Consider the following 26,688-nt stretch of genomic DNA (forward strand, 5'->3'; position numbering starts at 1 on the left):
ATCCTAATATGTATGCTTTTAGTAATTTCCTGCAGATTAAGCATTTGAAAAAGAATTGGGAAAAAAAAATAGGTAGGGAGACAGTTTGTATGACAAATATTTTCCAGTGAAGTGAAGACTTAACAGATATTGCAGAATTCCAAGGGATCTTCCTGAGAAGATAAGTGAGCATAACTGTTTTGAATTTCTTCAGTTCAATCATGGGGAAAGTGTTTAGTAACTCCTGATGCTTACACTTTTTTGAGAGAGAGAGAGAGCGTGTGTGTGTGTGTGTATGTATGTGTATTTGAAATTTAGTACTTAGCCATTTTCAGTCTCAACACTGTGGTGCCTTAGCCTTGTTTGTCATCAAAAGTTGTCAGATTTTAAAGGTTGAGGAGAATTATTCTTAAATCTGGTGGGAAAAGTTGATAGAGAAAGGTACTCAAATAATGGTGACATTATTATTTTTTGTTAAAAAAATTTTTTTTTTCTTACCAAAGAAGAATCCTAAAAGGTAAAATTATTTTACAATTCTTTTCAAAGGGCTAAATGAATAAAGCAGATGATGTCTCTTGTGGGACGATATACGTAACTATTTGATATAAAACCTCTTTAAGCTACTTACAAGATTAGACTGAAAAGAACATACAGATTAATTCTAAAGAGAAGAATCCCAAAATACTAGGGCAAAGAGACAGGATTGCCTTTTGCTTTCATATCTGCACTTTTACCTGGCAATAATGTTAAAACATGTAGAGGAAATAGTCACAATTTAAAATGTTCAGTTGCGGTTATTTAGCTACCATCTAAATATACTATATTGTATATATAGAAGGTAAAAGTAATGCATTTATTATTTATACAGTTAGTGTTATATATACCAGTGTTGTGAAATACTTTTGGTAACATTTTATGGGAGCATTAACCCTTTTGATTCCTTGTTGGAGTTTGAAATAAAGGCTTCTAGAGTAAAAGGAGATAGTTCTTTTAAATGGTCAACCTTTGAAATGAATAGTAATTTTGATCTATGCCTTTTTCATTTTAATAAATATAAATGGAGTTTGTGGTTCTTTGTTCTTGAGCATAAAACATTTAGGCAAAGATCACAGATTTTATCTCCATAAGAGGGCTGAATTAGCTTTGCTGTAATCCCTAATCCCACCAATTGTCTTGCATATGAATGCTCTTTGACATGAGTATGAATGGATAGACATTGTGGATGAAGCAGCATAAATTCATTTCTTATGGAAAAACAACTCATCAGACTGTGTGCGGTACTGCCATAGCATCGTCTTCATACTCAGAAACCCGCCAGCATCATCCTCAGTAAGGAGTGACTACAGAACTTTGACTGTATTTGTGTGAATTTGATTTATAAACAATGCAATAAAAAAGTTGGAAAACTAATATTTTAAAAATAGTCCTCAGGGGCATTAATTCTTGGTAATAAAGTTAGCAGAGGTTTATTGAGTAGAAGATTAGGATGTAATCTGACATAAGTGCAGTAATAACTCTACTCAACCATTACCATGGATTTAGTATCAATCAAATGTTTAGGGGTCCAGAGGTAGTATTGTTAAGGTCTAGTGAATGCTTAGATGTTAAGATCATCTTTATCTTAAGCAGTTTGCTGGTTTGTATTACCAAATCGTATTTCCACATCCCAATGAAATTAAATTTTTTTAAAATTTATAAGCTCTAAATGTATAGTAAAACTTGGAGTAAAATGAAAATTTTAATTGGAAATTAAACACATAGGTTCTGGCACTGCTAGAATGTGTAATATACAGTCTTGTTACTAATTCTTTTCTTCCTAGATTCTCTTATGTGGTTAATGCTGAATTTCTCTGAACCATTTAGTAGGTTATTTGTTTTCCCATTGTACTTCATTCAGTCTATTATACACTAGATAATTTTGTATGATACAATAAAAAGATTTGTAATTCACTTTTTAAAGCCAACCAAACACATAATGGGGACCTTCTGTGGCTTTAATTTTTGTAGTTGTCATTTTGCTCTTGTATGCATTAACCTCTTTATATTTTAATATTTGCTAAATATGCTAAAGTCATGTTTTACATACAGGCCAGATGCTTTTACTTTAGGTCTATTTTCTTATAGTTTGCCTTTTATGCCTGCTTTTAAGATATCTGTGATTACCAATAATAGAAAACAATTTTCTGGTTGTAGGTATTTTCCTTATCTGACTCACCCCATCCTAACAATTATCTTTAGCTCTTTTATATCCTTTCACTGATATTCTAAGAAGTCTCTTAAGATACTTGTTCTTTTTATGTCAACAGTTGTGTTAACAAAAGGAGTAAATTGACTTTTAGAAGAATTTCCTAAATGAGAAATAAAAATGTAAAAGGCCCTTACATGTATAATATAGGTCATGAAATGCATGTTATATGGTACCAATTGCATTATATAATTTCATTATTCCTCAGACACCTTTGTGGGTTTTATAAGAAGTAGTTGTCTGCTTTGTTGCTGAGGGAGAAAGAGTGAAGAATTTGGGCAGTTTTTATTAACCTGATAATTGTAATTCAGGACACTTTTTATGTAAATTTCACCTTTTAGAGCAAAGGTGAAATGTCAGTAAACATTTCCCCCATTATTAGAATATTACTACAGAATTATTTTTATACATTAGGTAACATGCTAGTCTGTAGTGTATTGGTAGAAACTAAGGCTTGTTGATGACAACTTGATAATTGTATTCTACAGATTAAAGATTCTCTTTTTGCCAGTTTTTGGAAGGGCCTTTTACCATAATTTTGGTGCCTTTCTTGTATTTCCAGTTTCTGAATATTAAAGGATAGTTAAGATTCTAAAGCTCTGTTGTCCAATATAGCAGTTACTAGCCACTGAAAAATCAGGTTTTTAATCACACTAGTTACATTTCAAGTGCTCAGTAGTGATCACTGCAGGAAGTTGTACTGGGCAATGCTGCTGCTCTAAAGGGTAGCTGTGCTATTATGAGTGTTTCAATACTGCTAAGTAACATCGGGTCTGACCCTTAAAAATTGCTGCTTTGGGGATTGTATTGGCTTTTTATGCCTTATCGTATAACTTGTGTTACCTTGAACGGCTGGAAACAGGCTTTTTGATGTAAACTTTAGAGGATCCTTACGAGGTTAAGATAATCTTGATTCATTCTACTTTGAGTATGTTTTCACATTTAAAAATAAAAATATGGCCAGGTGCAGTGGCTCACGCCTGTAATCCCAGAACTTTGGGAGGCCATGGCGGGCGGATCACTTGAGGTCAGGAGTTTGAGACCAGCCTGACCAACATGGAGAAACCCCGTCTCTCCTAAAAATACAAAATTAGCAGGGGGTGGTGGTGCGTGCCTGTAATTCCAGCTACTCAGGAGGCTGAGGCAGGAGAATCACTTGAACCCAGGAGGCAGGAGGTTACAGTGAGCCAAGATTGTGCCGTTGCACTCCAGCCTGGGCCATGAGCAAAACTCCATCTCAAAAAATATATATATATATATATATATTATATATATATTTATATATACATACATATATACACATACATGAAACATAAATTACTATTTGGTAATACATTTTTGACATGAACTTGCAGCTCCCTTGGTAAGTCTGTTGAAGAATAAATGTTTTACTACCTCAGGAAAAACATAGTTGTAATTTTATTTAAATATCAAGGTTGCTATAATAAAATTCCTTTCAGAGTCATATGAATTTAATATGAAACACTAAGATTTGAAGAGTTTCATTCTGGGGATAAATGGTGAGGCGTTTAGGTTACCTGTTTAATAAGGGCTAAGAGAGAAAAACATTCACAAGTATAATAGTTTGCTTTCTACTTGGAAAGAATTAGTTTTATTCTAGAAGTTATATTTTAGAGCCACCTGAATAGATTCGTGGCTAATTTATAGTTGGAAATTGGGGATCAGGAGTTGGGATAGTGGGTAGACACATTTTCCCCAGTATCCTCTCAGATTTTAGCCTTTTTAGAATAAAAGCCTATTATTTATGTCTAAGCGCCCTAACACTTAGATTTATAGAGACTGCTAGGAAAAGCAAAGTAAGTGTGAGAAGGTTAATGAGACAGTGCTTGTCTCATGGTGTGCCTTCAGAAATTACCTTGATAATCCTACCTGACAAAACATCTTAAGGTAGGCCTAGGGGGATGTGAATTTTCACCTGAAATACCTGCATTCTCATTTAAAGTCCCAAGAATCAAACAGACTTAAAAGATGAACATACTAAGTTTCTTAGTGTTTCAGTCTCACTTTGCTTAGATTAATATTTCTAATAGGTCTTAGAAATATTCTAATTTCTGTGATGATTTACTTAAATCGACAGCGAAATTATAGTCGAGGTTCAATTTGAAAGATGCATTCTGCAGTTGCTTATTAGACTGTTTATAGATCTCTAGAAAGATTATATATTAACATAAATAGTCTAATTACAGAAAGAATTTTGTTTTCATTTTAAGAAGGCATTATATCAGAATCCATACTTTCTTAAAGAAAAACCTTGAGTTAGCTAAAGGAATATTAGTTCATTAGCAAGGTAACTAAGAATTACGGAGGATTAGAGGTTCTGAAGGTAAGAAAGACTGGTGAATCCTTATGCATGAGTTATAATTATTCTCACAGTCATACAGCCTTCTCTACTAGACAGGTCTTATTCTTAAAAGAAGTCTTTTATACATGATACATAGTCTTAATAACAACTAGCCTCTACTTGTAAAAAAGAAAATCTGTAGCTGTTAGCTCTTTACTGAAGTCATGTTTGTTATGTTCATGCAGTGTCTACTTACTCTTTGTATATGAAAACAGCGAAACCTTCCATGTCAGATAAGCATTTTACAAAAATGAATATTCTTGTGAGATAACTAGGAAATATTAATAACGTTAAGAACAACCAAGAAATGAGTTGATACAGATCAACTCAAGCTTTTAATTTTAGAACAAAAAAAGTACCAAATACTTAGGTTGATGTGTTTTTCCTTCTGTGGTTAAACCTTCCACGAATCTGACAAATTAAGAATTGGCTCCAAAGATTACTTTTTAAAAAAAAGTTTCTTCCACTTACCATAAGGTTTTCAAAGGTAGAATATGAGCTTTGAAAAGAAAAACCTAGGACTTCAGACACTTAAAAGTGTTTCAGTTGATGTTTATGGACTTCCACAGAAGTATTATAATTATAAATAGTATAATATACTTATTATAAGTAGTAAGTGTGTATAAACTGAAAACATGGTTTGCCTATGTATATCCTGAATATATTGTTTAAAGAAATTGGGTTCTTAAGACCAAAGTGTCCACAACGGGAAGATGTTAAAGATACGCTGATGAGTAAAAAGAGTGATAATGATTTTCTGCTTGCTTATTCAATAATTTTGCTTACTGCTTCTGAAGGTTATGCTAATGAGTAAAATGAAAACTGCTAAGGAATGTAATAACCTTTACCACAGTTAAAAAAATTTGCAGTTTACCTATAAATGGCTTTCAATCATGAAGGGTAGAGAGTTTTAAGTTCTTAATGGAACCTTCTATGATTATAGTTTGATATATATAATACAAAATTGACTAAATTCAGTTAGATTTTGGGTTCAGTTCTGCTGCCTGTGTGATACTTTGTAATTTATCTTAATCCTCTTGTTTTCCAAGATTACTTTCTCTTTTTGAGTCTTCTCCCTATTTTCCAAGATTATTAGTATATAAAACTATTTTGTTTTTGACATGTAGCAACTAAAGATACAAGTACTTTTCAGAATTTAGGGGACTATGGTAATTTGAGATAATTATCTGTGTTTTCTTTCGTAGCCTGTGGACATCTCTACAGCAATGAGTGAACGAGCACTTGCTCAGAAAAGACTCAGTGAGAATGCATTTGACCTTGAAGCCATGAGCATGTTAAATAGAGCTCAGGAAAGGGTATGTAGCAGTTCTTTTTTTTTTTAATTGTTATGTACCTTCAGCCAACTCACACCAGTGTACCAGTTTTAATGTCTAAATAAGAATTTCGCTAACTAGTTGAGTTGTAACATCATTTACCTTATTTTAAATGTCTTATTTTAAATGAAAGTGATTTGAGGCTTGATCATTTATTCAATAAATGTTTATTGTTTACTATGTGGCAGGAACTGTTTCTTGAGAGAACAAAATAGAAAAATTTCCCTGTCCTCACGGAGTTTACAATCTGGTGTATAAAAACAACTAAGTGCCTGCAACCCTATGAATTGTGTAGGTAGCAATAGCTGCAATATTTCAGCTGAGAAAACTGAAGTAAAGAGTGGTTAAGGCCAGGCGTGGTGGCTGACGCCTGTAATCCCAGCACTTTGTGAGGTTGAGGTGGGGACAAGGAGTCAGGAGTTCGAGATCAGCCTGGCCAACGTGGTGAAACCCCCGTCTCTACTAAAAATACAAAAATTAGCTGGGCATGGTGGCACACGCCTGTAATCCCAGCTACTCAGGAGGCTGAGGCAGAATTGCTTGAACCTGGGAGGCGGAGATTGCAGTGAGCCAAGATGGCGCCCCTGTACTCCAGCCTGGGCAACAGAGTGAGAGACTTGTCTTGGGGAAAAAGAAAAAAAAAAGTGATTACGTGATATCCATGGTCACACAACTAATCAGTGGGGGAACCTGGGATTCCGACCCAAGCAATCTGAATCTGGAGTCTGTGCTTTTAACAATGGACAGCCTCTCCATTTCATTTCCTACTGTTTTATGGTAAATCAGTTAAGTACATGTTCAGACAGGAAATATGTTGCTGATAGAGCAAGGTGTTTAGTAAATCTAATTTGTGTGAATGATAGCTGATTATCACAACAAATGTTGGCGACTGAAAAAAAGTGTACAGGCTTTTTTAAAAAGTTGTTTTACGGCCGGGCACAGTGGCTCACGCTTGTTATCCCAGCACTTTGAAAGGCCGGGGCGGGCGGATCACTTGAGGTAAGGAGTTCAAGACCAGCCTGACCAACATGGAGAAACCCTGTCTCGACTAAAAATACAAAATTAGCCAGGCATGGTGGCGCATGTCTGTAATCCCAGCTACTTTGGAGGTTGAGGCAGGAGAATCGCTTGAACTCGGGAGGAAGAAGTTGCAGTGGGCAGACATCGTACCATTGCACTCCAGCCTGGGCAACAAGAGCGAAACTCCATCTCAAAAAGTTTTATGTATTCAAGTGGGCAGTTTCCTATATTTAAACTCTTTAAACCTGTGTCATGAATTTAGTCTGTATTTTTAATGTCTCGAAGTAATTAAGAATTCAGGCTGTCATGACATGTACTACACAGTACATTTGTATGAAATAGGCAGGAAGGGAGGGTGGGGACCCATTGCCATATGAGCTCTTCTTTGCATTTTTAGTTTATCTGTGTGACAGTTTGAAGAATATTAACAGCCGTATTTTTTAGTAGCCGTGCTTTTAGATACATTTCATAATCTTATTAATAGGATTCACTAAATGTTGTCAAACTGCTTTAGAAAGTAGGCAAACATTTAATGTTAAATATGTTTTAAACGTTAAATATTTAAGTCTGCTTTTCAGCCATTTTTAGCGAATTATTACTAGTGACATTTTAATCAGGTAATTTTATTTAGTTAACTGAGACTACTACTTTTCTTCAGATTGATGCCTGGGCTCAGCTGAACTCTATTCCTGGCCAGTTCACAGGAAGTACAGGAGTACAGGTTTTGACACAAGAACAGTTGGCCAATACTGGTGCCCAAGCCTGGATTAAAAAGGTACACAGTATATGCACATATGAAAGTGTCAAAGTTTAAATTTTTTGGAAACTTTATTAAAACTGCATGAAAAGACCAGTGACTCTAACCAAAGTTCCAAGTAAATTTGCTATGTGTATATGCTCCAGGGCGGACACTGAAGACGGACTGGATTCATGAGAAAATGGCAAATGTATAAATGTGGCTTAAGAGCCACTAATTTATAAGGTTATTTTAAAAATTGCTACTGCTGCTTTTGAAGGGGTGATTTAACTATATTTTGAACGCTAACAGCGTATCAGGTGCTGTTCAGAATATTCCACAGTTCCTGCTGGACTACTAACCTAATCATTTCAAAGCAGTGGTTCTCAAATTTTTCATCATGGGATGCTTTATTACAGGTTTATTTTTGGTGGACCACTGCCCCCAAGAGCCCTCTACCACCTTAATTTTCCATTCCTCTATTCCTTTGTCCTTGCACCCCACCCGCTTCATTAGTGCCTGTGCCTTCTTGTAAGATCTCTTGGCCCCTGTTCCTTACTCCTCTTGTGACCTGTAGCCCCAGGTCCTTTTGGTTGTCAGCTGCTGGTCACAGCAAGTGGTTGGGAGGCCCTAGTATTAGCTCTGCATGTGGTGATCTTGCCATGGGACTGGAAGGCTGAGGGAGGACGGCTGGAGTGGGGTGGGCTGTGGTGAAGGGGATGGGATGGAGATTAATCTGTGGACCACCATTTAGGCCCTAGTGGCCTCTGGTGATCCACAGGCTCAATTTGAGAACCACTAATTTCATGACAAAACAGATATGTAAGACCTAAAATCAAGGGAGAGGATGGACGCCTCGTGCTACGAAGATGTAGGTACATCTGGTTTCAGATTCTGCAGTGAGACCTGTGAACTCCACCTACGGCTGCCTCATCACTGGGGGAGTCTTAGGTGGCTAAGAAGGGCATTCTGAAGAAACACATTCTGGTGAAGGGACAAAGATTGGTTGGATGGGTGATGGGAAATTTGTTACAGGAGTACTGGCAGCATAGCAGTGCTGAAACTGGGAGGCCGCGTGGTCTAATGGATTGGGAAGGTTTCTTTATCCTGTTGTACTCCTGACTCCTTGTGTGATCGTGGGCAAGTAACTCTTTGGAATTTCAAAGTCTCCGAGGTGTCTAGTGGTAATCAGTAATGTGATGGTTACCCATAGAGAGTTGCTGAATGCCGGTGAATGAGCTGAATTTCTGAAAAATGAGACATTGATTGCTTTGGGTATTTTAATCTTGTAACATTTATTTCAATTTTGATAGCTTTATCTTTGTTGATCTTACTAACAAATTAATATGAAACATCATGTATACTCACTATGCCTGCCTTTTTCCGGAAGTAGTTGCACTGATGTGTATAGTGAGTACACAGTTAGATTCATTAAGAAATTACAATTTCTGTAGTTTGCTGAGAGTTGGTGTTAGAATAAAGGTGAAAATATATATAGAAAAATATTTTAAAGATTGGATTAATCTTGGACTTCTGTATTATAGTTAACTATGAAAGTGATTTATATACTATTTGAAAAAATGTCTTACATCTTGGGAAGAACTATAAATGTGCATCTATTTCTTTAGTTTTAATTCTTTAATACTATTTAGTCTTGAAGCTAAGTACCTAGCCAATATTTCAGGAAGTTAGAAATAAAGCTTATGGGTGTTAAAATAGGCACATAATACAGGCAATGTACACTACTAGGTAGAAACTTCTAAATGTGCTTCCATTACAAAATTTTGGTCTTTATCTAATGATGTGCTGATGCATAATGTTTGTATACTTCTAAATATGTTAATAACTTAAATAACTTTTAAAAAGTGAATCTTTTACTGACTCAGTTGGTTTTCCCCTAAAACCAATTTCTTCTGGTATTTGCAGTCTTGTAGGCAGTTAACAGACTTTAAGTAAATAATTTTAAAATTTTAGTAGCACCTTTAAAAAAGACTTTGACTTCATATTTTATGTAAGATATACTTTGGGAAGCAAATCATTTTGATAAACTATGCAATAAAGATATGTTCATCAGACCAAATTTTAAATTATAGTTAAAAGTAGCACTTAATAGGAAAAGATTCATTTGTATAGAATTACTGAAGAATATTTGATGCTAGTATCAACTAAAAAAGAAACTTTTTAAAATTAAACATGGACCACAACATGTAGAAGTAGTCATTAGGCAGCTGAAAATTTAGCATGTATCATTCTTGTTAAATATCACAAAGATTGTCTACTCATTAAATGTTTACTTGTGTTTAGAAAACCTGTCAAACGATCATTTTGGCTCTTCTTTAGTGTAGTCCAGCATCCACCTATGTGTTAAAAAACGCATGGAATACCAGCATCCTCTGTGTTCTTTTTAGTTTGTTGCAGTATATTTTTAGATTTTAAAAAAAGCAAAGTTTTATCAGTATTCTCATTAATCAGTAAAACACTTAAAATAGTTGGTTTAAAAGAACTTTTATTTCTGGAATGGAATGATTTGGATGTGACCTGATAAATACAGTTTATTATTGTGGTCTCATTAAATTAATCAGCTTTTTCACATTGGGGTAAAGAAACAGATGACGATACTAAGGAATGGAAACAAAATTGGAAACCTGGGTTATCTGGGGATTTATATTGTACTCTGCACAGTTGCCCTTTTTTTTAGGAGTGTTCCCTGGAAAAGAGGGACGGATGAACCTGGAAGTAAGTAAAAGACATTCTAGGTGTGTAGCATCAAGGCAGTTAATATCCAAGCATCAGCTTTCTCTTTATACATCTACACTGCATGGCCTGCACCAAATAAGGAACTGAACCAGGGGTATGTTTTTACCTCCACAGCTGCCTCCTTCCATCAGAGCATCTTGATGAACTTAATGTCTAGTCACATGTCATTGGCATGTTTTCTCCCCAGCATTTAATTATAAAGCTGGGAAACAAAAGATGATAGTTTTACTACTGCATACAAACATGTTTTTTTTTTTTTACATTCAGTATTAACTTATCAATATAGGAGATGTGAATACATACTATTTCCTGAGCTACCAAAGTTTTTTTACTCTCTCTGTTGATAAGTTAATGACTTTTGCTATATGTATATTTATGTATATGTTTGATAGAGAACATAAAAACCTAAAATTTAGTAACAAGGGGAAAATAAAGCATGATCTGGAGATACATGTTTCAAATTTTTAAAAAGTGGCCATAAAGATCAACAGTAGAATTTAATACTGTTTGTTATATGTACATGGATGCCCTTTAATAAGAGGCATTGAATATTTCTTAACCTGTAAAAATAAGTGTTGATCATGCTAATGTATATACTTGTGCATCTTAGGACATTAAGTGGTTTGCTGCTTTGATGGAAATTATGGTTCAGTGGGTTGGATACAAGAGAGATGATTGTTCACAGAATAACCTGTGAACTTTCACCCCTCTGTATGGAAACTTGTTTCAGGGCCAAATCCTTGTAGCTGTCTTCTTGCCCCGGTCAGTGCCAGCCGTACTATTCACAACATTGCTGCTACCGAGGCCTAGGTATGTAAACGTTTAAGGAGTTTTTTAAAAGTCTTTTAACATCAAGCTAGGTTTTAAAAGAATTCAAATTCATTTTGGCATACTTAACAGGATATTTTATGGGATTGTTTTCTATTTGTTACTGTGTAAATTTCAAGAGTTTTTTTTTTTTTTTTTGGCTGCTTTAGGGATTTTCTAAGTAAAATATTTATACTTGCTTTATAGTAGAATGGGGAAGAAAACTTTGGATGACAACAGTATGCTTCTTCAGTGTCTAAACTATTTCTAAGTGATTTCTGGGCTTTATTCATAAACTAGGTACACCTGGGACAATTAATATCATTGATTGTTTTAACATTGCCTTCTTTTTATTTTGCAAGCTAAGAAGAGATACCAGTGAACCTAAATAGTGGACGAAAACAGGAGTGTTCTAATTTTTTTTTTTTTTTTGAGGGGGGCACGAGGGCTACTGTTTCAAAACTGCCATTTACTTGTCTTATTTGACTTCTAAAATACTATTACGTTAATGTGAAAATAATCAGAACATACACACTACAGTATGTATATAGAGGAATTTACATTTAATTGCTATAACAGATCTAGAAGTAAAATAAGATTCCTCTTTTTAGAAAGTAAGCAATGAATCTGTTACCACATTCTAACTGTAAAATGGGGATATTTTACCTTTCTTTCTTTGGATAGGATCAGTTCTTAAGAGCAGCCCCGGTAACTGGAGGAATGGGAGCCGTTTTGATGAGAAAAATGGGCTGGAGAGAAGGAGAAGGATTAGGAAAAAACAAAGAAGGCAATAAGGAACCCATCCTAGTTGATTTTAAGACAGACCGAAAAGGTAATAAGTTCTTTTTTGAAATGTTTATTAACACCTCCTTTAACATTACCTTTGATATATCCTTTTGAACCCAGTGATCCTGAACTTGAAGGCATTTATTGTATATATACAGCTATTTGTCAGAAAAAACATTAACCCCTTTTGGGGTTCACAGAAGCAGCTTTTATGTAACTATGGATAGAGACACCAGTTTGAACTTTTAAAAGGTACCTTTTGTTATGCTAGTTGCTAAATATGGAAATGTGTATATGTATCTAATTATATTACTACACCTCCAAATTCAACCAGATTTCATGTTTAGAAAACAGGATTTCCATTTTATTTTCTCTTGACAAAGAACCATCCTTATTTCTAGTTTGGTTTATTTTTTGTTATTTCTTATTACAATGCTGTTTAGTCTAGATTTCATAAACCCTGTTTGCTGTTTTTTTTTTTTTCCCTCAAGCTCAGTAGTTTAGTTGGGTTAGAGTATAGTAGACCAGCTGCTGACAGTAGTGTTACTTCTTCCTGTTGCCTGGTGTTAAGGCATTTTGGAACCGTTAGCATTGACTGTATTTTCCTTTTACCTTCAGATACCTGGGCAGGACAGCACTGTGTCTTCCATGTAGCTTGTATGTAGTTGTTAAGTATTTAATCGTTCCCACAGATAATAGCTAATTGGCATCTTTTAAATAACTTTTTCCTTTGGAATAATGTAAGTGGAATCACGAGAGGCTTGCCAGCTCAGTATGATTTTTTATAGCTTGTTTAAACCTCATTTATAAAAGCTGGCAAATGTGAAACTGGGATTTATTTTCATCTTTGTAATCAAACAGTAAGTTGAAGCTAACTTCAACAGTTAATCTGTCTTAATGAATTTGGAAATGAACTAGCTCTGCACCAAATACTTTGGTGTAAGTATTGTACAATTTCAGGAAGCATTCTCCTTGGAATTGTGGGACATGGCCTGACTGTAAGCTCTCGGAGAACCACAGATTTCCCAGGATAGGTTTGGAAAAGCTTGTATTAGCACGGAATTATTTAGCAAAGGTTGAAAAATTTCCTGTAACATACAAGATGAGCACCCCACATCTGGAAACCTGAAATGCTCTAAAACAGAAAACTTTTTGAATACTGATATGATGCTCAAAGGAAATGCTCATTGGTGCATTTTGGATTTCAGCCTCTTCAGATTTGGGATGCTCGACCAGTAGATTCAATGCAAATATTTGAAAACCTGGAATCATGCGACACACTTCTGGTCCCAAGCATTTTGGATAAGGAATACTCAACCTGTATATGGAATTGGGAAAGCAGTGTTTGGGTTTAGCAATATAGCTAATCCCCTTTGTAATAAGCCTATGGAGAGGGAGGTTATGTAGAAAGGTTATGTTCATATTTTGAGAACATCTCCCATTTGTTAGGAAGGGAGAGGAGAGTTTGCTAGGAAAAAAGGGACCTATTTTATTTGGAGACAACCGCTTTTTTCACCTTTTTGGTGGCTTAAAATCCTAACCTTTTTTGGAAGAGTCTTAACTGAGGCTTATTTTTTTGAGAGTAAATCTGCAGAAATCACTTGGCAATAAACTTTTTTTTTTTTTTTTTTTTTTTGAGATGGAGTTATGCTCGTTGCCCAGGCTGTCAATGGCACAATCTTGACTCACTGCGACCTCCGCCTCCTGGGTTCAAGCAATTCGCCTGCCCCAGCCTCCCGAGTAGCTGGGATTACAGGCGGCTGCCACCATGCCCGGCTAATTTTTGTTTCTTTAGTAGAGACGGGGTTTCACCATGTTGGCCAGGCTGGACTCAAACTCTTGACCTCAGGTGATCCACCCGCCTCGGCCTCCCAAAGTGCTAGGATTACAGGCGTGAGCCACCGTGCCTGGCCATACTTAAATTTTTGTTTTCTGTTTACATTTGGTATTTATTACAGTTTCTCATACCAAGGTCTATGAATATTAAATATAAATTTATATGCTGAAAAACAGTAAAAGGAGAAGAAAGAGAAGATTGATAGAGAAATCAAGTGTACTAGGAATCTTGATTTTATCTGAAGGCATACATTTTGAGGTTCAGACTCCTACAGAGGAATCTTTGTTTTAAAATGGTGCTTTGAAAGTTATTTAGTGAACAATCTTTTTTTTTTTTTTGAAGGTCTTGTTGCAGTAGGAGAAAGAGCACAAAAGAGGTCTGGGAACTTCTCTGCTGCAATGAAAGATCTGTCAGGTGAGAGCACATTTTTGAATTTCCTCTTACCCTAATCCCACCTTGAATTCATTATTTGTTGCAGAAGTTGGTGGAAATAATTTAAAACTGGATATTTTTTCCCCTGCTGCAGGCAAGCATCCTGTGTCTGCTTTGATGGAAATCTGTAATAAGAGAAGGTGGCAACCACCTGAATTTCTGTTGGTCCATGATAGTGGCCCTGATCATCGTAAACATTTTCTCTTTAGGGTAAATATGAATTTCTGCACTAATTGTATATATTTATTAATGTGATGACTTAGAGGGTGAGGGGTAAACATGACAGGATTAAGGTTCTGTTCATGGGTGGGGGATTTGTATTTGTAGTTAAGTGGTGGGGTTTTTAAACTGAAGGGTGCTTTCATATGACTTGTCAATGTCCTAGTTTTAAAAAAATTGGAAAAATATGGGCAAAATATAGTATACAATTTGTTATTTTCTAGTTGAATGTGGGGAATTAATTTAATACTTTTATCAGTCTTTTTCTCAATTTGGAGACCTGCTTTTAATTTGCAGTCCCTTTTCCCAAATGATTTGCTGCTTCTGGGTTGAGATTATAATTTGACTTATATAGTATGGGTTTTATATTTTTGTAAATTATTTTTCTAGCATTTAGTGAAAAAATACAAAGCTAATAGATATTAAAGTTTGATGCTGTTCTTATTGTATGTTTTTCTTGAATAGGTATTGAGAAATGGAAGCCCTTACCAGCCCAATTGTATGTTTTTCTTGAATAGGTATTGATAAATGGAAGCGCTTACCAGCCCAGCTTTGCCAGCCCTAATAAGAAGCATGCTAAAGCCACAGCAGCTACTGTGGTTCTTCAAGCAATGGGCCTTGTACCAAAGGACCTCATGGCTAATGCCACTTGCTTCAGGAGTGCCTCACGTAGATAGATTGAGGTTTTATAATAATCATTTCAGATAATTTTACTCTGCATCACAATGTATTTCCTCTTTAATGTTGTAAATATTTGGCAATTTAAGACATCGTGTAAAAAGCAATCTGTAAAAACATCTCCAGGCTTTGATTTTTGTACCATGAAAATTGTATTTAACCATACAGGGTTTTGGTATGTTTATATTGTTTACCTTAGTGATGTATTTGTTTAAGTGGCTAACATCCAAACGATTGTTTGAAGGCATCAGAGTAATCTTCAGTGTGGAATGTTAAATAACGCTTTTATACTGTATTTTGTACTATGATGTAACTCCCCTTCCTTATGGCTAGGCTACTGTAACACTTGCCTGTAATCAGTGAAGGGCTGTGCACCTTGTACTATTTCACAATGGGTTCTGCTGGGCAGATACTGGGCCAGTGTTATTGAGGTGATCAAGATCTGTTCCACAGGGCTATTGCCACCATCTCCCCTCAAAATTCTGTAGAGGTTCTAAAAGGAAAGTGGTATGTTGTGTGATGATCAGCACTAAGTCCTGCATTCCTGTTAAAGCCACTTGGGTCATAAGAAGGGAGTAAAAAATGAAGTCTGACTAGAATTCTACTATTGCAGAGGCCAAGTACATTTAGTATGGCATTGAGTTGTGATATAGTTTTACTTTGATGTGCATTTTGAATTTCAGCTACACCTAGATAGACGTAAAATGATAATTAAAATGCTGTAACCAACTTATCTAATAAAATTGGCAACCAGCCACTATTTTGTTGACTATGAGAAAGTTAAAGTTTATGTTAATTTTTAGGGTCTGATAGAATATTTCATGTGTATTACAGTGGTATTCATATGCTATGTCTCTAAACTTTATTTTCAAAAGCTTAAGGCCCAAATACAAACTTCTCTGGAATAAACGTGGTGTTTTATTTTCTGGATTATAAAGTGAACAAATACTTAAGATACTATTACTTCTTTACCCAATGCTTTTGATTTCTAAGCACTTTTATTTTAAAAATGTGAATTATACAATCCCCCCAACACACACACCCACATACACCCACACCCACACACACACCCCCACACACCCACACCCACACACCCACCCTATAAGCACATTAAATACTACTTTGCCATGACAGCTCAGTGTACTTCACAATTCTTAACACTATTCTATGTGGAATACAAAATGCCTTTTTATCTGAATTAACATGCATTAGAGTTTTAGTATATGTGAAAATAAAGGAATTATAAATCAGTAGGAAAGATATTAAGGTAGAAGCATCACCAATCAGCTAGCTCAGTAGATGTTACCTATATTTATTTTCTACCTTTTTCAAACAAGAACCTGCTAACAGTCTTAAGTAAATGGTAAAGTAACATATTTTTGCCCTGATGCTATTAGTCACAATGCCATGAGGTAACTGCTATGTGATTTCTCATTTGCAAGGAAACATATTAATTCAGTTTCTACTCAATATACAATTAGGTTGTAGGGATACAGATAGCTCATTTGAGTTATCCGAGTTTTTCATCTTTATATCTAAAAATCTAATGTGAAAACAGTAAAAGCAGAAAACACTGATTTAAAACCTTAGATGCTACTGTAATAAAAGTTACGTTTATAAACATGTCAGTATATTCCTTCAACTTCAAGAATCTTGAATTTCCTTGCTAGAAGGCTTTTTTCCTCAAAGATTCCTTTTAGGCTTACTTTGGTGTTCAGGATCTCCAATTATAAATGTAGTCTCTCAGCACCACATTCCGTAAAGATGATTTCCCAAGTAATGGTATTTGACTAAGTTGCTCCAGAGTGTTAGGGTGCAAACCACAGTTAGTAAGCTCCTTATGAACAACCTCCTGTGGAAATGTGTACACAAGTCAGTAAAAAGCACATCAATGTTTAAACACAAAAGAGTTTCAAATAATTACTATGGAGATTGACAAATGTCTCATTCATGTGATTCATCCTATCAACAGAAGTTGATCCTAAGAATTTTTGTAGTGACAAAATCCCAAAACATTAATGGTTATTTTTATAAGTCTAGCCAACTGAGATGCATGAGATAATTTTAAAGGTCTTAATTATTCTAGCTCTAAAAACCTTAAGTATGTTCAAAATTAAAGGCAAATACGGTTAAATAAATACCCACATTGAATCATGATTTCCTTAAACTATAAAGGAATCAGGTACTATTGAGTTTTGGATCCAAGAGGAAATGAAAATAAAAGTTGTACCTTTTTGAAATGGGAAGTTCTTCAGTCACTGTTAAAACTGTACTTGGACTGAGGCCGGGCGCCATGGCTCAAGCCTGTAATCCCAACACTTTGGGAGGCCGAGGCAGGTGAATCACCTAAAGTCAGGAGTTCAAGACCAGCCTGGCCAACACGGTGAAACCCTGTCTCTAATAAAGATACAAAATATAGCCGGATGTGGTGGCACATGCCTGTAATCCCAGCTACTTGGGAGGCTGAGGCAGAATTGTTTGAACCCAGGAGGCTGAGGTTGCAGTGAGCCGAGGTCGCGCAGCTGCACTCCAGCCTGGGCAACAGCAAGATACCGTCTCAAAAAAAAAAAAAAAAAAAAAATTGGACTGAATTCATGAAAGCTACCTCACAAAAACAACTTATAGACATTATTCTTTCCTCTAGTAATTCATAATTAAGTAACAGTTTAATTACTTGAAACACAAAAGTGACTCAGCATAAATGACTCACTTCCCTCCAGCTAGTTTGAGGAAACAACTAAAACAGTCTGTTTATAGGTGTCTTACTTACCCTATCAAGTACTTTGTCCACTGGCAGGCAGATGTTAAATACAGCAGTTGGCTCGTGTGGATACAGTACTGCAGAGAAAGACCCACTCTGTGAAGATCTGAGCAGCATGGTCAGTGAATGCAGAGAATGAGGCATGATAGGACCTGTAATCTCCAAACTGAACTGGTCTCTATATCCAGAAAGAGCTTGTGTCTTCACATTTACACTTCGTGCCTTCATGAAAATTTAAAGAAAAGGAAAATTATGATCATCTCTCAACCTTTTGTCTAGCCAAAAATATGTTCAATATATTTCCATTTGGGGTTTCCTCTCTCTAACAATTATGGAACAAAACTATTTCCCAAGACATCAAAACAATGTTACGTGAGTACAAATACTTAGTAAAATTTCAGCATCCACTCCTAGTAAATTTTCAGCATCCTCTCCATATTATGAGATTTTCAGGTGAAGTATATTCCAGAGAATACCATTTTTTCATATGGTATTTTGTCTGATTTAATAACACACTGTCAATGCAGACTATTGGAAAAACAAAAATTTAAAGTCCATTCAATTTTATTACTAAGATTTAGCATGTATTTTGTATTTACATATATAATTTATTATTATTATAATCCCAGCACTTTGGAAGGCCAAGGTGGGAAGATCACTTGAGGTCAGGAGTTCAAGACCAGCCTGGCCAACATGATGAAACCTCGTCTTTATTAAAAATACAAAAAAATTAGCCAGGCATGGATGGTGGTGTGAGCCTATAGTCCCAGCTACTTGGGAAGCTGAGGCAGAAAAATCGTTTGAGCCCAGTAGGCAGAGTTTGCAGTGAGCCAAGATGAAGCCAATGCCCTCCAGCCTGGGTGACAGCAAGACTGTCTCTAAATGAATGAGTGAATGAATGAATGCAGGGTGGCCAGGTGCAGCGGCTCATGCCTGTAATCGCAGCACTTTGGGAGGACGAGGGCAGATCATGAGGTCAGGAGTTCGAGACCAGCCTGACCAATATGGTGAAAACCCATCTCTACTAAAAATGCAAAAAAAAAATTAGCCAGGCGTGGTGGTGCACGCCTGTAATGACAGCCACTCAGGAGGCTGAGGCAGGAGAATTACTTGAACCCAGGAGACGGAGGTTGCAGTGAGCTGAGATCACGTCACTGCACTCTAGCTTGGGTGACAGAGATTCCATCTCCAAAAAAAAAAAAAAAAAATAGGGCATGGCAGTGCACACCTGTGGTACCAGATACTTGAGAGGCTGAGGCAGGAATTTCACTTGAGCCCACATGGTTGAGGTTGCAGTGAGCTGTGCCACTGCACTATAGCAAGACCCTGTCTCCCCAACCAAAAAAAGATAATACATGTTCATATAATTTAAAAAGAGGCCAGGAGTTCAAGACCAGCCTGGCCAATATGGTGAAACTCCGTCTATACTAAAAATACAAAAATTAGCTGGGTTTGGTGGCTCCCACCTGTAATCCCAGCTACTCAGGAGGCTGAGGCAGGAGAATCGCTTGAACCTAGGAGTCGGAGGTTGCAGTGAGCTGAGATCGCACCACTGCACTCCAGCAGGTGACAGAGTGAGACTCCCTCTTAAAACAAACAAACAAGAAAAAACAAAACAAAAAAAATAGCTAGGGTTGGTGGTGTGTGCTTGTAATCCCAGCCACTCAAGAGGCTGAGGCACGACACAAGAATCACTTGAACCCGGGAGGCAGGGGTTGCAGTGAGTTGCGATCACGCCACTGCACTCCATCCAGCCTAAGCAGCAGCGCAAAACTCCGTCTCAAAAAGAAAATAAAAAGGATTTCATATAATTTACATATTTCCACATAATTTCTTTGATGTAACTGTCTTATATAATTTTTTTTTTAATGGGAGGAAAGCAAAAGGAAAATATGTACCAAGTAAAAATGCTATGAGGTTTTTTTGTTTTGTTTTTTAAATCAAGAATGTATCCTATCAAACAAAGTAAAGTACTTTGTATTAACAGCTAGGTTATGGAGTTTTTTATTACCTTAAGTATTTGCATTGTGGCACCTCGGAAAGCAACAGGGGACAAGAGGGTTGGAGGAAGTCCTGCCTGTGGACCTGAGGTAGCAACTAAACTCTTACAGTTAATCAAAAAATTGAGCAATGTAAAGGTGTTGATTCCTTTTACCAACACAACAGACTCAGGTCTGTGATCCATCTGTACTTCATGTTTCTCTTTACGACTGAAGATGACAATCAAGGAAACTGCAAAAGCAAATCTCACCTAATGTGTAAAGCAGTTATCTTGATTCTGAATCACCCAAGACTCCTTTCCTCCACAAAGAAACGGAAATCCCCTTGCTACCTCTCTTTACCGAATCATAACGTATATGTTTCAATCAAAATGTTAACAATCTGAATTTGCTACAAACTGACACCTGAACCTAATTTCTTCTCTAGTCAAAACACACCTATTCTCCCACAAAGAATCACAACTGAACGTTTTGATTAAAAAAGGTTTAACAGTTCACCATTTATTGATACTTAGGGGCTTATTTAATATTACAATGGACAATTAGTTTTAATATGACCTGAAGATAATTCAAGATTACGGTCATATAAAACTGCCAATGTTAAACTTCTCACTAACGTCATTCAATGAAAATTAATTCTAATTAACAGCAACCAAAAGGATACAGCTTGATAGAAAGTATGTCTGGCTTTTTAATTTTATCTTGCACACCCATCTCTTCCAGCCAGGAAAAACTTTCCTCTTCGTCCTCATCACTGATGGCTTGCTCCCTAGGAAATTGCTACAGTTAGAGTCCCTATTTCACAAAGCTGCTCCTGTACAAATCTATCTCATGAGTCCATAAGTCAGTGGATGACATAAAGTTATTTTAATCACATACTCCCCATATCCCAAGCTTGTTCCAGATGCTGTCTCCTTCTTATGGCCACTTTCTTTTATTAAAGGCAGAGAAAATTCAATACCTAGATGAGGAAAAAAAATGTAACTGAGCTTTCAAAGTATTTACCAGGCATGCTGTACTTTTAGAGTGTACAAAATTTGAAATGTTGGTTTTTATAAATGATTAAGGCAGTAGAGTTTTCAAGCTTTCTTCACAAACCTACATACATGCATAAAACATATTTCCTTGAAAGAGGTTCGGGAGACAACACATACATGTGACACTCTTTCATCAATTACACTGTATCCCAGTTCACTTTTTGAAAAAGCACTGATTGGGCCCATTAGACAGATTTTATGACTCACTAATGGGTTTCCTCAGTTTGAAAATTATGTTATTAAAGGGGTAACTGGTACTATAGATGAATTTCTAGAAGAGTATATTCAGATGGTGACTATCTGGCCCAGTGTTTTATTTTAGAGATCAGAGAAGGGAACACTATGTGGAAGGAACAGTTAAAATCAGGGGTCCCTAACCCCTGGGCTGTGGACTAGTACAGACGTGTGGCCTGTTAGAAACCGGGCCGCACAGCAGGAGGTGAGCGACTGGTGAGTGAACATTACTGACTGAGCTCCACCTCCTGTCACATCAGTGGTCGCGTTAGATTTTCATAGGGGCACGAATCCTATTGTGAACTGTGCATGTGAGGCATCTAGGTTGTGCCCTCCTTATAAGAATGATGATCTGATGTGTAACAGCTTCATGCCGAAACCATCCTCCCCACCGCCCTTGAAACTGATCCCTAGTGCCAAAAAGTTTGGGGACTGCTGGATTAAATAATTGTGGGGGAGGAAAAAAAAACCTAGAAATAGAGAATATATTTCTTAATGTTGCTAATCAACTGGTAAAAGGCATTTTAAATTCAAATACTTTTAGGCTAAAATAAGTTTACTATATAGTATAGTATTCTCACTTTAAACCTAAACTTTTACCTTCATTTCTCATAGCTTCTCTTAAACCTCGAGTTGTAGGAGATATGAGGGCTGTGATTAAGTCACTTCCAGCTAATCCTGCTGCTCGGAACAGGACAGTAAACTGATAGGTACAAACGTAGAAATAGGGGCAAAGTTTTGTCTTCAGTAAATTATACAGAGAAGTAAAGCTCACGGACCTATGAAGTAAAAACATTTTCTTATATTATTAAACATTTGATGCAATGTTTATAATTCTGTATAATTCAGTTTGATACCTGGTTTAAAACACAACACAAATATTTTAGATAATGGTTTGAATCTTTGTGGTTACGTATGACTTAGCTTTAAAGGACTGAAATTGGTTATGAGGACTCGCTGATGACTTCTCAATACTTTAACAGTGTATACCACTTAAACACTTACTTTGCCTTTAAACAAAACTTAATTGAGAATTACTTGCTGACTTTCTCTGAGCTGCTGATAAAAAAGGAAGCAGAGACAGACAAGAAGTAGAATTAGGGGTGGGTGTGTGTGTGTGTGTGTGTGTGTGTGTGTGTCTGTGTTTTTTGAGAGAGTTTCGCTCTGTCACCCAGGCTGGCAGTGGCGCAATCTGGAGTGCAGTGGCACGATCTCAGCTCACTGCAAGCTCCACTTCCAGGGTTCATGCCATTCTCCTGCCTCAGCCTCCTGAGTAGCTGGGACTACAGGCGCCTGCCACCATGCCCGGCTAATTTTTTTTGTATTTTTAGTAGAGACGGGGTTTCACCGTGTTAGCCAGGATGGTCTCAATCTCCTGACCTCACGATCTGCCCGCCTCGGCCTCCCAAAGTGTTGGGATTACAGGCGTGAGCCACCGCGCCCGGCCTGTTGGTCTGTATATATTTAACCAACACTTATATACGTTCTACCACAATTGGGTAAAGAATCAATAACAGCTAAAAAAAAAAAAAAAAAAAAAACTAAACAGTTTACATGTTGGTTATTAACAGGTTCAGATAAAATTCACAAGGATCTAGATACCCTTCTGCTATTAACGTATCCAGTCACAAATATGATAGAGAATACTGCTAAAATAAAAATTCACTATTGAATTATACAAGTTTTTCTTACTAATCTTACCAGTCACTCATTAAAACATGCTGCAGGGTTGCATCATTTGACCAAGGACTTGTCTTTCCAGCCATTTTTCTATCAGCTCCAATACGAGGGAACAGTGGTAGCCAAGACAAAGCAGGGTGGAGCCAATAGATAAGGCTCTGCTGGAAGGTACAACGGAGCTCAGTGGAGAGTTTGGGATCCTAAAATCCAAAGGTGACAGTGGAGAGTTTTTGCCCATTGAGAAACACAGAATTTTTTTGAAGATAATATATACCAAACACTTAGGTCTAAGAATCTTTACTCCTTTCTATAGGAAAGCATTAATAACTGTTATAGGAATGAAAACACAATTTATCCTTATTTGGGCCAGATGTAATGTTAAACCACAGTATCAGAACATTTAAACATAGATGGGAACATCTGCCTGTTTCTACCATCCTTAAGGACAATTCACTACCTTTTTTATCATGAGGAATAGGGGTGGGCATGTGTGTGTAGGTAACACTATGTCCAGCCCTCTCTCCAAAATGCTGTTTTAAAAGTAGCCAGTAAACACTGATATGGCAAATCACAAATCATCCTAATCTATGTATTGAAAAGATGTATAATATACCAAGACCTCTTTCAGGGTAATCCTTTTTTAACCTAGTTTGGGACTTCAAAAAAAATTTTTTAAGATATAGTCTCACTCTGTCACCGAGGCTAGAGTACAGTGGCGCAATCACAGCTCACTGCAGCCCTGACCTCCTGGGCTTAAACAATCCTCCCATCTCAGCCTCCCAAGTCGCTGGGACTACAGGCACCCACCACCATGCTCAGCTATTTTTTTATTTTTTGTAGAGAAGGGGTCTCACTACATTACTCAGGCTGGTCTCAAGCAATCCTCCCACCTCGGCCTCCCAAAGTGCTGATATTACAGGCATGGGCTATTGTGCCCAGCCTCCCAGTTTTGAGTTGACGCTTTAAAACAATCAAAATGTATTTCTCTAAAACTATTCTAGAACTCACAAACTCCCAAAGATTTATAAAATTTTCCTTACACAGGTAAGAAAATCAGTAAATCCATCAGCCCTTGCAATCCCACTCAATTGCTTTTCACTTCTTTCTATTTTCTTTCTCAAAAAGCCTTAGAGAAAAATAATTTAACAATTCTTTGGGCCGGGCGCGGTGGCTCAAGCCTGTAATCCCAGCACTTTGGGAGGCTGAGACGGGCGGATCACAAGGTCAGGAGATCAAGACCATCCTGGCTAACACAGTGAAACCCGTCTCTACTAAAGAATACAAAAAAACTAGCCGGGCAAGGTGGCGGGTGCCTGTAGTCCCAGCTACTTGGGAGGCTGAGGCAGGAGAATGGCGTGAACCCGGGAGGCGGAGCTTGCAGTGAGCTGAGATCCGGCCACTGCACTCCAGCCTGGGCGACAGAGCAAGACTCCGTCTCAAAAAAAAAAAACCAAAAAAAAACAAACAAAAAAAACAATTCTTGCCTGCAACACTGATTAATTTGCAGTACAAGTCTCTAAATTTATGAGCAATTACTCAATTTGACTTAAAAAAAAAAAGGTATGGCCGGGCGCGGTGGCTCACGCCTGTAATCCCAGCAGTCTGGGAGGCCGAGACGGGCGGATCACGAGGTCAGGAGATCGAGAGCATCCTGGCTAACACGGTGAAACCCCACCTCTACTAAAAAATACAAAAAAACTAGGCGGGCCGAGCTGGCGGGCGCCTGTAGTCCCAGCTACTCGGGAGGCTGAGGCAGGAGAATGGCGTAAACCCGGGAGGCGGAGCTTGCAGTGAGCTGAGATCCGGCCACTGCACTCCAGCCTGGGCGACAGAGGGAGACTCCGTCTCAAAAAAAAAAAAAAGGTATGAAAGCACCATAAGCACCATTTGGGAAAGACAAAATCTCCTAAGTCTTTGTATCTTTAAATTTCCAAAGAAAAACTTAATGGAAGGCAGTATCTCTGGTATTTTGCAAAGGAGAGCATTTCACACTTAATTTGTTACTTTAACACATAACTATTTTATTTCAGAGTTACCTGTATACTTTTAGGCAAAGTAACTTCTGTTGCCCTACAATGCTGGACAAGACCTTGAGCTTCTTCCTGTGCTTTCAAATGATCTGCCCAGGTAAAGGGTTGAGAAGAAGTGAAAAGGAGTCGGGTTTTAATACTCCAGTCCACAGGTAACTCAGTATTTTCTGAGGACGGAATATCAGACTCGGAGAACGATACGTGTGAAGTCTTTAGAAAACAAAGAATGCAAAAAATTAGTCGAGTATTAAGAAAAAACCTTCAACCTAAAGATTTTATCAGCTAACATACTCATGATCACTGAAAAGTAAAAATCATATAAACTGTATAATAAATAACACTAAAAATTTATTACACACTGTAAAAAAAAGTCTGAAAGGAGTCACACTAAATTTTTAACCGTGGTTATCTGTGGGAAGAGGGAATTTGTTGTTGTTGGGGGTAGGGGTTGTGGAGGGGCAGATTTCACTTTTTAGTTTTTACAGTTCTTCATGGTAGTACAGATGTTTGTATTGAAGTAGAAATATTCAAAGTGTTTAAACATTTTGGATCTGTTAAGCCTCTGAAACTCTGCATCCAGGGCTAACAAAGCCCATATTTTAAGAAACATTTCCTGACTTCATATATTTCCCCTCAATCTGTCTGCTGTCCTTTCAGGTCAACATTCTCCACGATACAATAATTTTTTTTTTTTTTTTTTTTTTTTAAATTGAGACAGAGTCTCCCTCTGTCGCCTAGGCTGGAGTGAAGTGGTGTGATCTCGGCTCAGTGCCAACCTCTACCGCCTGGGTTCAACCGACTATGGTGCCTCAGCCTCCCCAGTAGCTGGGACTACAGGCATGCGCCACCATGCCTGGCTAGTTTTTTTGTATTTTTAGTCGAGACGGGGTTTCGCCATGTTGGCCAGGCTGTTCTCGAACTCCTGACCTCAGGTGATCCACCTGCCTCAGCCTCTCAAAGAGTTGGGACTACAGGCATGAACCACCGTGCCCGGCCAAGGATTCTTTTATATAACAATAAAATGTCAGGGAAGGGGGAACTATCTTTGATAGACCATAAGAAGGTCACTTATTTACAAGAGAAACTGGGTCTTGGAGAACTGTTCTAGCCTGTTCCCATTAGGACAAACCGCATTTATCAAACTACACAGCACAATAGTAGCGGTTGGGGAATGGAAACGTGTGTGTGTTAGGGCAGGGGGGCAATGAGGTTCACTGCTATGCCACAACCTGTGGAGGTGGGCCAGGAGGGCTGGCTCTGAGTGATGAGCTGGAGAAGAAAACTGCCCAAAGAAGAGTATTAAAAACTGTTAGAGGGTAAAAGAAAACCCCCACGTCTATTAGGCCTATTTTAGCACTGGCTATCTTTACAGTCATCATTACTGTATCAAACCAACTCCTTTACCTTGGCTGATGTCGTATTTTCACCCCTGGTATTTTCACCCCTGATCAAGCCTCTCTGTAAAACTACTTTCCAAGCAAAATGCTTCTGAGAAGTATAAATGTAGTTTTAAAAATAGGCTCAAATCCCAGCTACGGAAAAAAAAGTTTATACAAATACACATTCTAATGATATTTAAAAAGTATTACCTGGGGTAATTCAGTAACAGTTGTTCCTTCAGGGAACTTCTCTTCCCATAGCAAATCATTTTCTTGATTAGAATCTAAAAACTGAGGTTAAAAATATTGTCCTTTAAATTTTAAAGGATGCTGAAGTTTGCGTTAAATATGTACAGAGCCTCACCTGGCATACAC

General features: G+C 37.2%; 2 protein-coding genes across 6 annotated transcripts in view; one reads left to right on the forward strand and one right to left on the reverse strand.

Moving 5' to 3' along the window:
- The window catches only part of SON (SON DNA binding protein), a 34,037-nt gene extending 17,936 nt beyond the window's left edge, over window positions 1-16,101 (forward strand). The window contains exons 7-13 of one of the 4 annotated variants that reach the window (XR_747483.2): window positions 5,792-5,902; window positions 7,599-7,715; window positions 11,164-11,243; window positions 11,925-12,072; window positions 14,206-14,277; window positions 14,390-14,505; window positions 15,033-16,101. Coding sequence is in view for 2 of the 4 variants with exons in the window: in XM_010358842.2 (XP_010357144.2) it covers window positions 5,792-5,902; window positions 7,599-7,715; window positions 11,925-12,072; window positions 14,206-14,277; window positions 14,390-14,505; window positions 15,033-15,191 (723 nt within the window). In the remaining 2 variants the exon portion in view is untranslated. Of the gene's footprint in view, window positions 1-5,791; window positions 5,903-7,598; window positions 7,716-11,163; window positions 11,244-11,924; window positions 12,073-14,205; window positions 14,278-14,389; window positions 14,506-14,979 lie in introns of all 4 variants that reach the window. The other 3 variants (XR_747482.2, XM_010358842.2, XM_010358843.2) reach the window with 3 other exon arrangements.
- The window catches only part of DONSON (downstream neighbor of SON), a 28,703-nt gene that overhangs the window by 517 nt on the left and 1,498 nt on the right, over window positions 1-26,688 (reverse strand). Inside the window, exons 2-10 of one of the 2 annotated variants that reach the window (XM_030914036.1) lie at window positions 26,524-26,604; window positions 24,941-25,144; window positions 22,926-23,104; window positions 21,825-22,003; window positions 20,833-20,914; window positions 20,618-20,722; window positions 19,965-20,163; window positions 17,963-18,175; window positions 16,899-17,044 (exon numbers count right to left, since the gene is read on the reverse strand). In XM_030914036.1, coding sequence (XP_030769896.1) covers window positions 16,907-17,044; window positions 17,963-18,175; window positions 19,965-20,163; window positions 20,618-20,722; window positions 20,833-20,914; window positions 21,825-22,003; window positions 22,926-23,104; window positions 24,941-25,144; window positions 26,524-26,604 — 1,380 coding nt within the window. In that variant the 3' untranslated portion in view covers window positions 16,899-16,906. Of the gene's footprint in view, window positions 1-16,488; window positions 17,045-17,962; window positions 18,176-19,964; window positions 20,164-20,617; window positions 20,723-20,832; window positions 20,915-21,824; window positions 22,004-22,925; window positions 23,105-24,940; window positions 25,145-26,523; window positions 26,605-26,688 lie in introns of those variants that run through there. The other variant, XM_010358849.2, reaches the window with a different exon arrangement.

Source organism: Rhinopithecus roxellana, chromosome 13 (genome assembly GCF_007565055.1).
Source record: "Rhinopithecus roxellana isolate Shanxi Qingling chromosome 13, ASM756505v1, whole genome shotgun sequence".
Lineage (NCBI taxonomy): Eukaryota > Metazoa > Chordata > Mammalia > Primates > Cercopithecidae > Rhinopithecus > Rhinopithecus roxellana.